We start from the raw sequence: 17,205 nt of genomic DNA, 5'->3' as shown, positions 1-17,205 counted from the left end.
GAACCAGTGCATTTACTATTCTTGGGCATACTTGCACACACGGCGGAATATCACTTGAGTAAAATAATCAATTTGTTTTTCTTTGTTTCGATAAAAAGTGAATTCCGGTTTCGAAAAACCTCAACAATTTTGAATGGCCCCATGTTATGTATTCTTTCATACAATGCTTCTGAACGGAATCAACCCGTTCGGCTACTGCCCGCAGTCCCCACGTGGCTGCCCCATGCGTGTGGAATACACAATAGGTCTATGCTATGATGATAGCCGTTCACATTCCTGGTCCTATTTAACGTCCACAAAACACAGTTAGTGTCAACAAAGTGATAACTCAAACATAGCCTTTTTGTCCAACTCTGTTATTTCAGAAATGTAAATTTGCTTCAAGATTTTTGCAAGCAGCATAGTCTACAGACAGTTCTGACGTTCGAATGTCTCCATCATTTTTTCCTTCGGCATGTTAGACAGTGTGTGTAATTTTTTATTTACAGTGTTTGCCCAAAACATTACACCAACTATCTAAAAAAATGATATTTCGGTCTGTTGGCTGCTGATGTCCTCTTCCTAGTTTTTACTGAAACGTATTTCAAACAGGCGTTTAAGACCGCCTCATACTAGCAGGAGACTGGACGTGACTTATGCCGAATCTGAAGGCGAGGGCATTATCAGGCGTACATTGAGAAATTTTTATTGCTGTGCGAAACCATTTTGTTTTCATCACGTTAGACAACTTATTGAAAACTCAAAAGTTTTCAATAACAGACTGAAATCCAGTCCTTGTGTGGTACAAGATTATGTAGAATAAAAACGAAATGATCAAGGAGTGTTTGTACAAAACAGAAGAGGCGACTACTCTACACAGTGGGTGCATTTGTCAGACTGGTACGTGTTCATGTGTAGAAAACAGTTGTCCTGACAACCTGTTTATATAAACCTGTATATACAAACACAAATAATCCCTCTATATCATGAAATACGGAGATTGTAATTTTGATTCTGTTTTATTTTTTTTTTTTGTGAATGAAGACTGCCATTCGCACTCAACTTTCGATCGACTTTCATCCTCTCCCCATAGCTCAGTTAGCGGCCCTGAGCTCTTTTTGTTTACGTGTATTACATGGTTCTTAACTCTTGCTGAGCCAATGTTTACGTAAAACTTTAGACTGTAGTTGTTACTGATGTTTCACAGTTCATCAAAGAATGGGAAACCTAACAGTACACTGTTGATTTAAGGTGATTAATGCTACAGACTTTTTACCGATTCCTCAGTACCATGAAATAAGTAATGGTCCCCGGCCTGACTGCCCACGGGCGAGTTCACCGGGTTTTCACAGACCGTGTAACAAAGGATTTCTCCAAAAGGTATTTCACGGATAAATAACCCTTACCCATGTGTTGAAAGCACTGCGAAAATATTGGTTCACAGTGATTCCAAGGAAAAGTGGTACTTTTATGAGAATTTCACAGATTAATATGTTCATAGTGAGTGTTATACCGTGTAGCTGAAAATGTACATGATGTGATGGTGATGTCATCGGGTGAGAAGTCATGTGACATTAAAGGTGCACCCTTCAAAGCACTACACCTTCTGGAGTACATGTCCAGTAGGGTTGAAAACTTACAGATACCTCGAAAGGGAAGCGTTGTCAAGGTTGTAGAAGAAAACTGACATCATGGGACAATGGCGTCATCATTTGACAAGTCACGTGACATTAAAAATGCACCCTTCAAAACATTATCTATTGAATTGCACATCCAATAGGGTTGAATCCTTGCAGCTCTCTTGACAGGGATATGTTGTAAATGAAAATTGATGTGACGATGACTTCATCAGGTAAAAGTAACGTGACATTACTGGTGCACCTCTCTGATCACAACTGGTATATTTACTGAAGTACATGCCCGATTGGGTTGAAACCTTGCAGGTACCTCAACAGGGGAGTCTTGTATAAGACAACTGACATCATATGAGGACGTCTCCATCATGTGGTACGTCACGTGACATTAGAGGTGCCCCTGTCTGATCACAACTGGTATATTTACTGAAGTACATGCCCGATTGGGTTGAAACCTTGCAGGTACCTCAACAGGCGAGTCTTGTATAAGACAACTGACATCATATAAGGATGTCTTCATCATGTGGTACGTCACGTCACTTTAGAGGTGCACCTTTCAAAGTATGGTACTGTATCTTCTGAAGTACATGTCCCATTGTTTGAAATCCTCCAGAGACTTAGGAAGTGTTCGAGGTAAAACTGACGCCATTTTATTATGGAGTCATCAGGTACATGTATAAAAAGAATTCAGTAACATGATAGTCAGTATAAATTGCCTTCGTTTGTCTATAAACCAGACTAATATTTGGCCTCACGTACTTTCAACTGCATATGAGACATGCACCGAAAACAAAACTTTATACATATAGTTAATTCCACTCATTAGTAACGAATTCAAGTCGTTACACTCTCTTTTTGATTTTTTTCAATGAAATATCCTTTTCCAATTCATTATTAAAAGTTAAATTCTTGTTTATTTACTCTCCAAAATGGGGTTCAATAGCACATTTTTGGCAAGCAAGAAAAACTCTGAAAAAAAATAAATCCTATAAATATGCATTGGGTTTTGGAAGAAACAAACATTCACTGTGACTGTACTCTTGAGCCACGCCCTCAGAAACTGACCTGCCTGAACGGTAAGCCCCACCGTGAAGACACATCTGGCAATTTTCCCGGCTGCATCTTGGTAGCGGTATTCCACTGGTGTTGTGCCCAGAGGGAAGGATGCGCCAGAAGAGTAGGTCTGCATGAGTAGCCGCAGATGGCCGCTGTCATCATATGCAGTGACAGCTGGCCACGTCACACTGCCACTGGTACTACCTGCAGGCAATACCTGTTGAATGTTTTCCGGACAGCTAGTGATGACCGGTACATATTGCTCAGTACTTGCTACAGATGGGATTTAAAAAGAACAATATCAAGTTTGAAATGATGCATTTAGTGCCTCATACATAAACATGAAACCTGCCTCTAGAAAATCCACCCCTTTAAACCTCTCTGTGACAACCAGGAAGGTTTGAAATCTAGATGCTTGTCCGGGAACGATCGATTCAATATGCGTTATTGCAAAATTTCAAGACCGAGCCTCAGTGTACGAGACTCCTGTCCAAACTGCACAAGACCAGCGTTTGTTTTATTTTTTGACAAAAATGCAACAAATCGTGCACTTAAACTTGATGTATGAGCCAATCAACGTAGTGGACAAGAATCGCGCAAGAACATTGCATTTTGAGCAGGCCTCTACTACGAGATTTGTGTGTGAGGATGCACCGTGTTTACAGCTGTATCTCCACCTGACAGTTTGGGGTCACCAGCATATCATTAATACATAATGAGTGTTTCTGAAAATCGACGAAAAAGGGACTCGCGGAAGCCCATTTTTCAAACATTTTTTCAATCATAAATGGGAAAACTGTTCCCTTTTATCATGTTAATTTGGGAGGATGGTCTTGCCACCTCGTTTAAAGGTTACAATAGGGGAAAGAAGGTTTTCTTTTCCCTACCTCTTTAAATAAAACACAATGCAGAGTGAGGTAGCCCAAAGGGGATGGAAACACACAGCCACAATGTGCTGTATCCCTAAATGCACAAAAATCCCCAAACAACTGTATGTATGTATGTAAGGAAAGTATGCCAGGCACAGAATACGATCAAACAATCAAAGGAGACAAGATTTTACCTTTCTCAGGTGAGTGCTAAAAAACGCATTTTGCTGATTTGTACATAAGCAAACAAATGAAAAGCACATCAACTTACGGCTTCTTCGCACTGTAAAAGAGCAGGAGGCTCGGTTGTTAAAATTGTCCACAGTGCTGTAGGTGACGTCGGTGAATCCCTCAGAAAAAACATCTCCAGGGTTGTGACTGGGTGTCGTGGTTGAGATGCCTGATGAGTCGAACGGTATTGGTACAATCCAGGTGGCAACGCCGGTAGTTGGATTAGCGACGACATCATTTGGGCAGGTCAAAGACGGCACTGTAGCATCCGTTCCTGACAGGCCAAGAAATCAGCCAACTCTGGTATCAATATTACAAGTTACAGGAAAGTAGCTGGGATTCCCAGTCCACTGCATTCTATCCAAACTTTTTTAGAGGGGAGGGACTTTTATCCCTTTCAGGGTACAAAGTAGCTATGCTTGTCTTGGGTTACTCACGATGGGAAAATTCCCTCCCCCCCAACAACCTGGTCCATAGATGGACTCATATAATGATGTCTGAAGCCAGTGAAACTATGAAAACAAAAACGAAGTGGAGATTGAAAGTAAATGCATATATACTGGCTGAAATGGGTCATCCTTCCACCCGCTCCAAATTATACACTTGTAGAATTGTGTAATTGTGAGCATTTTGGGGTTGTATAGGGACCTTGCACCCTGTTGAATTAGACATGAATACCTGGGCACCAAAAATGCAACCTTACTTCAAACACTCAAGGAAAAAGATGAAAATGAGAAGAGTATTCAAATTGCCAATTCAGTCTTTTCCAAATCAAGTACCAAAGTGAATCATGGGTTTTTTCTTTAACATCATGGGTTTTGTCATGTGCACATGACAATGGTGTGTGTAACAAGCATTAGTGCAAGGATCAGTGCACAATCCAATACACGTTCAATCATTTACACCAGTGTCTTAAAATGATATCACACTTCAATACTCTAAACCATTCAATGCCCAGCAATGATACATGATCCACGAGTCTCCCTCAAGCAAACATCACTGCCAGCTACACATTTGCGCAGCTTGGAATTGTACTTTCCCATCTTTCCCGTCAACCTCTACATACCTAAAGTTGACAAAATCACGTTAAATCTGCACTCCACTGGTGTGTTGGGGTTGGTCGGGTCAATCCACTGGTAAAAAACCTCTGTGGAACCTGGCGGGAACTGGAAACCTGGAGCATGTGACCGCCAGGACCGTCGAACTACACCATTGTTGTCAGAGGCTGTGGGCTCAATCCAGGTAACTGATGCACTAGTCTGGCCAGAAGATATGAACTGAGTAGTATCTGATGGGCAGTTAGACACTGTCGGCGAAACGACATCAGTCACAACTGGGACAAGAAAAATAACACAGATGAGATAATAAATTCTCCAACTTTCAAAAGTAATTGAATTTTACCACACAGAGTTAAGACACATTAAAATGGGATGTGTTTTTGAAAACAAAGAAAATGTTTAGCAGGGACTTTACTTCCACAAGAGCAATTGAAAACTTGACCATGGGTAACTGTCCTCTGAACCCTGTTGTGCAACAGACCACGCAGTTCATTGGTGAAGTCATTCTTTGTGGAAATGAAGCTTGAACTACACGTGCTAAAACATTTTAATTTTTGCTCCGAGGTTCTCCACTAGCAGAGAAGTACATTAAAGATTTTAAACTAAAAAATGGACATGAAAACAAAAGGATTTGCAAACATTCTACCACATGGAAGAGTCCTTCCACATGTGTTTATTTACTATTATTATTTTAAGTCTTTCTGGTAATGAAACCAAGGAGTCCTAAAGAGTGCCCCAGGTACTGTAGCTCGTAAGCCTGAAGAGACCTATAGAAAGTGACAATAAGAAGAAGTTACAGCGTTTAGAGGTGGGAGAAAAATCACACAAGAATGTTCTGTGTAAAACCCACTGAATCAGGTAGGGACTGAAAACCTGATCCACGTATGGACCAAGCTGGGAATCCAACCTGAGACAGAGAGGTGAACACCATGGAAAGAAGCCCTTTGCCAACCTGACTCCCCTATTATCAATTTCCTGTAGAGGTATAAACACTGGTCCCACAGCACAAGCGCATGCAGTCTGTGAGCGAAAGTGATGAAGGGTGCAGCTCCCACATGTAGCAGTAAGCCTGCATATATTTGTGAGCAGTCTCTGTGTGGCAGCCATTCATCATTGATATCACACAGCAATGGTGGTGTTCCTGTTGCAGGGCTTCCCTTGACCATTCAAGTGGGAGTTTTGGAGCAGCTTCATACAAAATTGGTCATAAATAAGCGATCGCCAGGCAATTCCTACCCAACAGATAATCAGCAGCCGATTTCACAAAAATGTGGCTAATTTTGAACCATACATAAGCCTTGCGCCAAAAATTTATGCCGTAGCTGCACAATATGCTTACATTTGATTTCACGAAAAGTTGTGTAGATGCACCACATTTTAATAATATTAAATTTTTTGGACAAGGACAAAACTGGCTTTTGCAACAGCTGTTCTTGTCTAATACATGTGTATTAACAGCAGTGATCAAACATTTGTCGTTGAAACCGGACAAAAAGTTTTACAGTTTTCTCACAGCCAAACAAGTTTATTACTACCTTCCGGAACAAAGTTGTTTTTTGTTTCTTGTTTAGTCCTTAATTAGTCTAGCAATGATGAGGCTTAACTGGACCGGATAAGTAAGTCAACTCGTTCATTTTCGCTTCGTTTGGCGCAACTCACACTACCTAAAATTACTGCATAAGTTACGCCATAATTTGTTGCCTAAGTCGCGGACTTACACAGTGCGTAAGTTTCATAAAATCGGTCTTAATATGTTGCACAAATTATGCAATAAAATGCGTTGTAAGTGGAGTTACATCATTGCGTAAAGTTTCATGAAATCGGCTGCAGATCAGATTAACTACTATTGGACTGGCATACCATCTCTTGACCTGCATCAATCAGTTATAGGCTTCAAAGCGACATCAATGAACAACTTGTGACAACGTGATTCAGGCTGAAAAGTTTGGTATTTTGCAAAAGTCATCTGTGCCTATGCCACTATGATGACATATTCAGATAAGGCTAAAGGAAGAGTTTGACAATCTTCATTACAACTGCAGCGGTCCTGTTGCATGATTAGCTGATAATACGACTCAGCAACTTCTATGAAGAGTTGGCCACAGGCTGAATGCCTAGGGCAAAGAACTGGGTCATCTTGCAACTTAAACGGCACCTTTCTCCTGTTCCTGAGCACAGAACACAATCTGCTCATCTCACAAACAGCCTACTTCAGTAGGCTTGAAGTCTGAGGACAGGTTTTGCATCCATGATAAAAATATAGTCCTAGATTATGCCCTTGCAACCAAGTTTACATTCCCCTCAAACTGACTGTATGCAGCTCTACCATCTGCTCAGAACATAGGCTCATCAACCTGAAACTCTTGTGGAAAGTTAGTGGTGCTATAATCCATGATGCTTTCTATGAAATGCAATAAACTTCTTCTAATCCATGGGAGGAATCTCTGAGCTGCATCAACTGAAGGAAAAGACCAAGGTCATGCAGATACTACTCAGAGAGCTAGCTTCCATTGGCAAACAAGTGTGCTCTGGTGGCCCATATTGAAGAGGATACTTACTTGCTTGTAAAACCATGGTACTATTCTCATAGGACGGTCTGCAAGGAGTGACAAAATGTCCTCCATTTGGTGCTGTCCAGTGCCAGTTGTTCCCGTTTCAGATACTCACACCCCTCCATTCTCCGATATTATCCACCCAAGTCTTCCTCAGAGCTTCCCTCCATCTGGTGCCATCAATAGAGCCTTCTAAGACTTGCAACACTGACAGGTCCCCTGTACTTCCTCTCACCGGGTGGCTCACGTACTTGAGCTTCAGGTAAGTAACCCTTGCAGCAAGCTCTGGTCGCAGTCCAGTATTAGCATGCCCTGTGCACCTCATGGGTTTTTCCTTCCACCACTAAAACTGTAACTTCTCACTCTTTCCCCTCTACAGGTTTTTTCAGGCTTCCAAGCTAATGTACATGCCTCGGGCACTTCTGAGGAATCCTTGGTTTCATTGCAAGAAAGATTTTAATAGATAAAAAATAAATATTTGTACTTGTCAAATATTTGATTGCCACATGAATCTTTCACAGAATATTTAATGTCAGGCAACTCAAAGAAATTGTTGCCCAAATTAAAAAGCTGTCACTGAAACCCTAAACTTTACTTACGTCCAATCCTGACAAAGAATGAGCAGATAGCACTGTTTTGCTGTGCACTGCCTGGGGGGTTGTCAATAAACAGGTAACGGACAGTGGTAAAACCGTAGTTAAAAGGGGTGACGCCAGAAAACTGACTATACACGTTGGACTGGCTATCCGGGTTGGTTGGCGTTCCTCCAGGCTGGAAATTTACTGCAAAGGGAGCGGTCCAAGTAGCAGTAGCCGTTTGTGATGTAATGGACACGGTCATCCCACCCAAATCATCCATCAAACAGTTAAATATTTGTGGAGGCACCGTATCTGGAATAGAAAGATGGAAACACTGGCAATTGTGGTGCTGTAAATGTGAGAAATCAGGGATATGTTTTTATAAAAAAAGAAACAAAAATGAAACAAAACTAATTATCTGGAGTTCACTAAAGTTCTTATATAATCTACGACCAGAAAGTGACAGAATGGGCGTCACAGATTTGTGACAGTAACTGTGGGACACGGAGGGAGGAGGTATTGAACATTGCCCTAATTCCACAAATTTTCAGGATGCAGGAAATGTTAACAGAGATGATGGGTGTTAGTGGATATCATAAGACAGTTTACTGTTCACTGTTCACGATGGAGGTTCAATGTTGATTCACAACATGCTGTGCCCCAGTGGTAATTTTTCATGACAAACAATCACAGAGTCAGTGATTCAAATCCAGCTGAAGGTTTGCAACAGCACCGAGTGATGTGACTCCAGTAAACGAATGTCAATTTTGGCATAACTACATGTAACTCAGACTCTGCCTGATTATGTCATACGTGACTCCAGAATCATCTCACTGGTTTTGAATAACAGTGAACAAAATGACCTTTCAACTAATTGGGGAAAAAAAGGTTTATTAGCAAAATTCTGATTTTCTTATTTCAGGTTGCCTGGCATTGTCTCACTTCAGGATTTATTAAAGGTGTATACATGTACAATGTACTTGTGTCTAGTGGTCAGCATGCCAGGTAGTAATGTTGATATGCCAAATTGTGCCAGTCTAAATTGTCTTAACATTATCCAAGTCAATGTGTCTCACACTTGACACAATTCGTCTAAAATGTTGCACTTCATCTGTTCATCTACCCCTATTAATTATATGACCAGTGACATGACATTTGTAAACAATGTGACTTTGGCACATGCTGGGCACATCATTCACACAGGACCTCTCTGCTGTAGTTGGGCCGGCCTAACTGTAGCACTCTAGTTGGGATGGGCCCAACTATAGTTGGGACTGATGCTATAGTTGGGGCATAACATTACTAGTACTAGGGCCTACATGATGTAGGCCCCTGTACTGTACTAGTATAAACAATGACAAACACAATATACACCTGGAAAGTGGCCAATGAGAACAGAATATTTTCCTGGAAGACTATTTTGAAAAGGGGAAATAACGTCGGGATTTCTTACTGGATCGCCTGGTATTAGCGGCATTTGGGGTAGCACAATCGCACGATGATGCTGATTAACTGATGCCCTCGCACCGAACACCAAGGCGTGCACGTACGTGAGCGGGCGGCCAACTATCCTCGGGAACAGGACCAAACCCTTTTATTCCTGCGTAATCATGGCCTCAGGATAGCGATCGAGTCTTTCTTCAACGAGTCTTTCTATGACATGTGAAACTGAATGTTGAATTCCATCTCGAAGGCAGTTGATGGAGCCCAAACAACATTTCAAGTTCACTTGTGAAGCTTATGAAGTTACCTTCTGTATCTGCCATGTAATACGTATGCAATTCACCCACGTGTTTTTGTGTGCGTTCCAGCGCCCTCAGTCGCCCAGAAATAGAGATGAATAGACATGTGCCAAGTCTTCCCTATGCAGTGTGTTTTTGAAAAATGTTGGACCATGGAGGAATAAAAGGCACATAGTTGAAAATTTCGGAATTTTTCGAAATTGCAACCATCTTGGTCACGTGAATATGGCAGCAAATTAGCCTACAGGCTGAAGGCCTCTCTCGAGAGCGGACGGTGCACGAATTTACAATGTTCAACCGTAAAGAGGAAAATGCAAAATGTGTCATCAAGAAAGTGACTTAATGATCACACAACGCACTACTGAATAACTTCCTGAATAACATAACATAAATCCAGTGGAATTTCACCGGAATTTATTACCCGCACTTACCTGTCCCCCGACCAATGACACAATAGGGACTGTGACCTAGTCTATTTTTAAATACGTTACACCGCTGTGTACTCAGTGCTGACACGCCCCATAAAACTTTTGACCCGGGAGATTGACTACGTTGATTATTCAGATCTTGTGTTTCGGATTTAGGTTTCTGATTTCGTTGTGATACAAATTAAAAATGAACAAAAAAAGTGAGCGCGTTGGTAGAATCAAATTTTGCGGAACTACATGTATGGAGCGTAGGCTCCAAGGGAAAAATCACAAATAGTATATTTTTGAGACTGCATTACGTTCAGTCCATACGATATTTGGTTGGTTACAATCCTGTTGGGGTTCTTGGTAGTTCGTTAAAAATGCTAGTCTTGGTTCCAAGACTTTCCAGTTGTTCCACGACACGTACCATCACAGGTACAGTATTGTAGATGTACACGTACTGTACCGTACATGTACACTGTACATGTACGTACACTCATGTGCAGGGCACTGCCACATCACGATTCGTGTGGTGACAGCGCCCTCTAAAAGTGTACGTGTCGGTTCGTGTCGCGGAATAACTACTGGAAGGTCTTGGAACCAAGACTAATTTAAATACTTGCAAACTGAACACTTGAAAATTATTTTGTGTCATCTTGTCTACTTTGTGGAGCATTTCACCATCGGATTTTTATAGACAGTCAAGTCTGAATCTTCTTTTTCCGCAAAACTCTGAACAAATCAAGAGGCTCTACAAATTACTTGTCTGGTGACTACCTGTTCGCCCTTAATGTTGCAGTTAATATTTGTATATAGCCCTGTGTCTATCCCTTCTCCATGGTGTAACCGATATAGTATTTGAGTCCTCAAGCTCGATAGAGGTGTTCATTCTAAGAGCATAATTTCTTCCCCATTAATACAACTGCCCTAGTCACACCTATAACGCAGAAAACGAATAGAAATGTTCAAAATAGACACAGCTTTCTTGTATTGTTATACAAAGGACAAGATCACGGTCACACCAGGTAATACGATCTTAACGTCCCCTCCCATCTGCAGGAAAAAGGAAGATGAGAAGTCAAACCAAAATCCCCAACGTATAAAGCTAAGGAAAACCCTTGCGACACACGGTACCAAAATAATACAGAGGTTCACTTCTCTTGGAATGAAAGCTCGATCAAGTTCTGTGTATATTTTTGGAAAAACAAATCTCGCTTTCAGCAAACTATCGATTTTCCTCTTTTGTTAATTAAAAAAAACATGATTAAGTGTCGAAGACACATTTCCAACTGTATATAACAAGTTGGGCTCACACGTAAACATTCACGATACCTGTGACGCAGGGATTTCAGAAAGAAAACTGATTTACGGGGGGGGGTTAAAACCTTTTCACTTTAGTAATTATTCAGTTAAACCACAAATCCTAGCTTTCATTATTACGCGATCAAATTCGTGTTTGTAGATGTATTTTTCGAGCCGTGTTTACGTTTATTGTATTTTTTCCCCATTATGATCGACTGATTTTGTGGTTACACCGGGCAAATCATGACATCACCCAATTTGTCGATTATAAAAGTTTTTTTCGAGCGAGTAAGCGGGGGATTTATAAAAAGACTAACGTGAAACTAAAGTCAACTCCAGCGAATTAGGGTTTGTGCCTACCTTGCGAGAGAGCAGGCTCAATCATAAGTGCCGTGATCAGCAGCACAGCCGCGACGACCAGGTAGCCGTTGGCTGCCATCTTCGCCGAAGGGCTAACGGCGATATTTACAACACTGAAAGGACAGCGGGAGGGCGTGGGAGACACGCTTAAGCCTTCCAGAGACAAAACTCGTCCACGTCCGATCTACCAAGGCTGGCAGGCCGGTCTGAATGAACTTGAAGTGCGGACGGCAGCTTTTTTGAGGGAGGAGAGCACCAGGTCGGGGCAAGGGTGCGGCACCGCTGAACTGAATTCCCCAGAAAGGCCAATATGCAAATTTTTCCTTTCATCCCATTCAATAGCAAACCATTCGACCTTGCCAAGCTTTCCATGTTAGTTCTAGTTCCGGAAAAAAATATGAAAGTTCAGGTTGCCCATTATCCATTTTCGGTTGAACGTGCACTTTGTGTGCCTAACTCTATGGAGTAGCGCCTAGCAATTATTGATATATAAAAGAGCACGTCCTTGAGACATTTATTTTAAAGCCACTTGTTTTCTTCGTATGACTCGAGACGATAGTGTGCCCCTATGAGACAATTCAATCCCAGTTTGTTAAATGGCTAAATTGTTGAACTTGGAATCTCAAAAGTTATACTGCGAGGTAACTATGACTGGAGAACACGAGGCTTCCTTTATCACTAAAAAACGAAGTCAATGTTAAAACACTTCGACTACTTTGAAAGATCAGTGAGCACAGTAGCTGCCACGGTGACTACCGAATATCGTTCCAAACTTTTCCGTAATTGGTCGAAATATTCCGAAGTTATTTCGTTGATATTCGGATAGTGTTATTGGTTTTATACAAATAGATTTTGCCAATATCCTATGTCAATGTTTCTCTTGTAATGTTTTACTTATACTGATTCCCACTCGTGCAAAACTTTGCTCTATGACGGTTACTCAAAAACTAACGTACGAGAGCCCAATCGTGCCACAGACAAAAACACCACAGGGAAACTAATTCGTTATTATTCGAATGACCAATTCTTTATGACGAATTATTAATCCATTATTACTACTAAGTAATTCGCAATGTTAGTAATTCGTTATTACGAATTAGTTTCCAGTGTTGATCATGTTTCTGGCACAACTGAGCTTTCGTTCTGACGGACGTGTGCCCTGCATCTAGAAAAAGGATGGGGATTCAAGCATTACGTCATCATTTTTTGAGTTCGGCGGCTACCTGCCGTTACATCGTACTATCATTGATAACCAGCCTGCAGAAAAACGTTTGGCATCTAGGATGGCACGTCTGGAGCTTCGTAGGTCTGTTTTCCACGGAGCGACTTTAAAAACAAGTGTTTCACCGTGACCAAACCTTGCAGTGTAGCGGTTTATAAAATACGCAAGGCAATTGAAGGTTATTTATTATACAGTTCTGATGACCGTAAAATGGAAGCAGTGAGTGTCTTTTTTTAACACGGGGGACTACCAAGTCACTCTTTTTGAATAAACTTAAACTGGCGTGTAAAATATCAGTGAATAGATCTGTCCCAAATCCCCAACCTCCAAGGCCGCTTGAGTTATGTACAGCCTTGTGGGATTCGATCCCTGATGATGCACACGGCCACCGCCCATAACCACACTTTTATGTACGAACATGTACACCAACAAAACTCCGTTGCTACACTTTGGCCCATATCTGACGCGCTGTTCAAATGGCGACGTCAAAAAGCTGGCAAAAATGATTTCACTCCACGCCTGTCCCGAGGTGAAACCGCAACCCCAAAAGACAGGCGTTGCCTTTACAAAGTACACGTTTCGAAGAACTTCTGGTTGGTTTATACTTCAGGTGTCCGCGGAAGCAAAGCAAAATAATTTAACGTTACAAAACAGAGTAAGTGAAATTCGCTCACAGGCCGGTTCATAATTATACTGTTGACATTTCAAAACCTTTCCGATTACGTCTGGGGAGTGTGCAAAATAGCTTTTCTTTGCAGGTTCTCCAACATGCAATGCAATCAAAAACAATTTCGTGAATTGTTGCATTCTGGTTGCCACTTTTACATGGCTTTTATAAGTTTGCACCCAGCTGCCTCTTTCAACACAGTTGCGTATGCGCGCTGAACCTACAAATAGAAAGGAACACCCTAGATATTACTTCATATATATTTTCACGGTCGACTGCTAGATACCATCGATAACTGTACATGTATTACTGACTCGGCAGGGAACCGCTCACTACTCAGTGTCAGTGCATACTGATATAATTGTTCTTGTCTTAAAACTGAGCACAGCAAAAGCAAGAAACTGTTCCTCGATTCCATGAACACATCTGAAAATAAAACACCATTACACTGACGATAAGAAAACCGAAAACCAAACATTAAGACCGCAATTACCAGTTTGTGGTTCTACGAGCCATCAACACGTTACAAAGCTTGTTTTATGAGTAAAACGATCATTGTTGACACTGTTATAATGCCAAGACTTTCGTGTGAAACTATACTTGAAACTTTGGGATTTAAAGTTTTGCATACATATAAAACAAAAAGCTACAGTCCAAGGATATTCACTGTTTACAATTTATCCATTTAAAATCAGACGATAAAAGACTGAGACAGCGTTACAATTAATCGTTTTAAAGCAAAAAATCAAAACTTGGTAAGTACAATCAAATATTTCCATCGGTTAATTTATTACATACCCATGCTAGTTCCTATCGGCAAAGCGAAAATGTTTTTTGAGGCGGTTTTTAACTTTGATTTATAGAGAGTATCTACAACAAGGTTTCATATTAAGTGTCAGCTCAGCACCATGGACAAAATTAAATATGCACTCCATCACACCCACGCATGTCTCTGACATCTCCAAGATTTTGCCAGTTATAGCACTATTTCATGGCGTTGCTTGCCGTGGTTATGCACAGGTAGACGTGCGCAGAGATTCCTCCGAGGTAAGCATGCCTTTTGCTGTCCTTACTGCTTACAGCCTGAGATACACGGAACCTCTGTTGCTGTAAAATTGTGTGCTTAGCAGCGCTGCTAAATAGGGCCCTGTGTACATTTGTTAAAATCTTAAACTATCGTGTATATAAACCTTAGTGACAATCTGTGCAAAGACGGTTCTAAATCCCTGCTTCGACTCAGTCTGGGCAGCCACCTGATATTTGCCCCATTGACTAAGGAATTGTCGAAAATCATGTTATGCAAAAGAACACATCGAAATATAATTATGCTATTGACCATAAAGACGAAGCATATTCATAAGTTTGACCATTCTAAGGATACAGATCCCCAGGCACTTTTCACAGACAAAGGAACCGTTGTTAAGGTTGGAATCTAGACGTAAGCACGAAAGAATATCACCAAAAGTTCAAAAACAATGGAAGATTTTAAGAAATGCTAAACCTGCACAAATTCTACCTGTCTAATTCCTCAGTTATTGTATTGCAATTGACGTCATGAACGTGACCTGATGATAAAGGTTAACTGATCGTGACATTCCATTCAATAAAAGAGCCAAAAATTCACCAGACAATAATTAATACGATCTACACTACATGCAACCAAGCCACGCTGTTTAAATAGATATTTACATTAAAAACAATAATGCATATTATTAAGAACAAATACAAACAGAAATAAACAAGGATAATAACTCACACATTAAAACGGCATTCGGCACGAGAAGAAACGAAAACGATTGAATGAAGTACAAAATTTGATGTAAAACGTTACTGAATTTTCATTAGCATTAGTTGAATAAGATTCTGACGTTTTGTACTTGTAAAAAAAGGAATCCTTTACAATTATAACTCAGAAATTTCCTTTGATATCTGAATAAAAATTGCGGGAAAAAATTACGGTTACATAGGTTTTAACATAAAAATACGGATAAAAGTAACGACGATACAAATCTGTATTCGTTTAACGGTACAAAACAGTAGAATGCAGACACTAAGCTTACAATTTCACAACTACAACACAACAATTCGCATATCGTGGCTGGGCTTATTTTTTTCCAGTCTTTTGAGTTGGTAGACTGCTACCAGCATGAGGCAGAGGAAGACGAGAGCAGGGAGCGAGGTCACAAGGACGAGCTCCGGGGAAACCTGTTGATGCGTCTCCTTCGCGTGGCCACCTAAGAGACACAAAATCAAAGGGTAAAATGAAACCCCTCTCGTGTTTCTTGCTTTTCGTATGGGTGGAACAGGCGGCGCTAGGATTTTGTTGTCCACGGCGAAAGGGGAGAAACACTCGTCAGCACAGCAAGGAACAGACCAGCAACTTTCCATTCAAGCAAATTAACGATTTTCATTCCCTTCCTTTTTCGTTTCTTTGGCATTTTACTTATCCGTATTTTTCAACCCCCCCCCCCAACGTCCATGACGGTGGCCAAAGCAAGCAAGCATTAATACCCCCCGTGGGTGGTGTTACCTCGTGCTGCACATAATCAAGTCCCATTACTTTCAAAAGAGTATCATATTTCCATTTTGTATTTTCTGAGACACAGGCCTAGGGTTTGATGTTGTGATATATGTAAATGTACAGCTGCTCGAGAATTTTCAACCGAATTATTCTGAATTATTCTGTCGTTTTTGCACTGACAGCTAGTCATATTTCTACCGGCCTCTTTGGCAAAATAAATCAGCGACTAAGAAAGAGAACATTCCACAGTTTCCCCCCAAAAGGGGGCTGCTGATATCAAGTCAAGCATACTAAATGCAGTTTGTTCAATTCACAACTTTTTAAAGCATGGAGCACAAGTGATTGTGGATTTTTTAAAACAGAAATGTGACTATCAAAAATGAGAGCGACTCGTTCAAACCCACTCAACGTTTGAGAAAAAAAAAATCCTTCGAGTATAGAATTTTGTTTGGACTGTATCAAGTTTATACAAACATTTTTTTACACTGGGTATAGGCAATTTCAAGTCTTCTGGACGCACGGTGCAATTTTCCCGCCATTAGTGCCAATCGCAATAGCCACTAGTTGGTGAGATCAAACGGTCTCTTGTGTACCCTTGTACATTTAAGACTCAGGCTGCCCCTAAGTTCCCCTCAGGCACTCGATCTAGGAGTTTGTGTATTTCTGAACTTTGGAAACCTTTTTGTTACTGTAGCCCAGGCTTTCTATCACTTATTTATTTGCACAGTATAGTAACTGTGCCTAGGGCGCTTTTGAAGAATCCTTGGTGTCGATACCAGAAATAATTAATAATAATCAAAATAACAGTAAATAATAATTAGGTCCTACCTGAAAACTTGTTAAAGTGTCCAATTTTTGTTATCCGTTAGTTTTTGTTTCTTTCGTTATTCATTTCCTTGTTTTCTTCATTTCATACAGTGGAGGGGTTCTTCCTCAGTAACATTTCAGTTAATTTAGTCTATCCAGAAAAGTGGCGAGCACAACTAGGAAGCCTGGAAAAAGATCTCCTTTTGGGGACAGGAGC

At 40.8% G+C, this 17,205-nt stretch overlaps 2 protein-coding genes across 6 annotated transcripts in view; both read right to left on the bottom strand.

The window, feature by feature from the left end:
- The window catches only part of LOC110988479 (uncharacterized), an 85,567-nt gene extending 73,524 nt beyond the window's left edge, over positions 1 to 12,043 (bottom strand). Inside the window, exons 1-5 of the mRNA XM_087137810.1 lie at positions 11,772 to 12,043; positions 7,979 to 8,269; positions 4,836 to 5,102; positions 3,810 to 4,043; positions 2,679 to 2,942 (exon numbers count right to left, since the gene is read on the bottom strand). Of these exons, the coding sequence (XP_086993936.1) occupies positions 2,679 to 2,942; positions 3,810 to 4,043; positions 4,836 to 5,102; positions 7,979 to 8,269; positions 11,772 to 11,850 (1,135 nt within the window). The 5' untranslated portion in view covers positions 11,851 to 12,043. The remainder of the gene's footprint in view (positions 1 to 2,678; positions 2,943 to 3,809; positions 4,044 to 4,835; positions 5,103 to 7,978; positions 8,270 to 11,771) is intronic.
- A 1,863-nt stretch (positions 12,044 to 13,906) lies between these two features.
- LOC110988484 (uncharacterized) overlaps positions 13,907 to 17,205 on the bottom strand; it is a 65,830-nt gene continuing 62,531 nt past the window's right edge. For all 5 annotated transcript variants that reach the window (XM_087137653.1, XM_087137650.1, XM_087137652.1 and 2 more), the window contains one exon: positions 13,907 to 15,894. In XM_087137653.1, coding sequence (XP_086993779.1) covers positions 15,731 to 15,894 — 164 coding nt within the window. In that variant the 3' untranslated portion in view covers positions 13,907 to 15,730. The remainder of the gene's footprint in view (positions 15,895 to 17,205) is intronic.

The sequence above is a fragment of the Acanthaster planci genome, linkage group LG06, assembly GCF_054643075.1.
Source record: "Acanthaster planci isolate LZ-2023a linkage group LG06, COTS_SCS, whole genome shotgun sequence".
NCBI classification, from domain to species: domain Eukaryota; kingdom Metazoa; phylum Echinodermata; class Asteroidea; order Valvatida; family Acanthasteridae; genus Acanthaster; species Acanthaster planci.
This window is presented reverse-complemented; position numbering and strand designations above follow the sequence as displayed.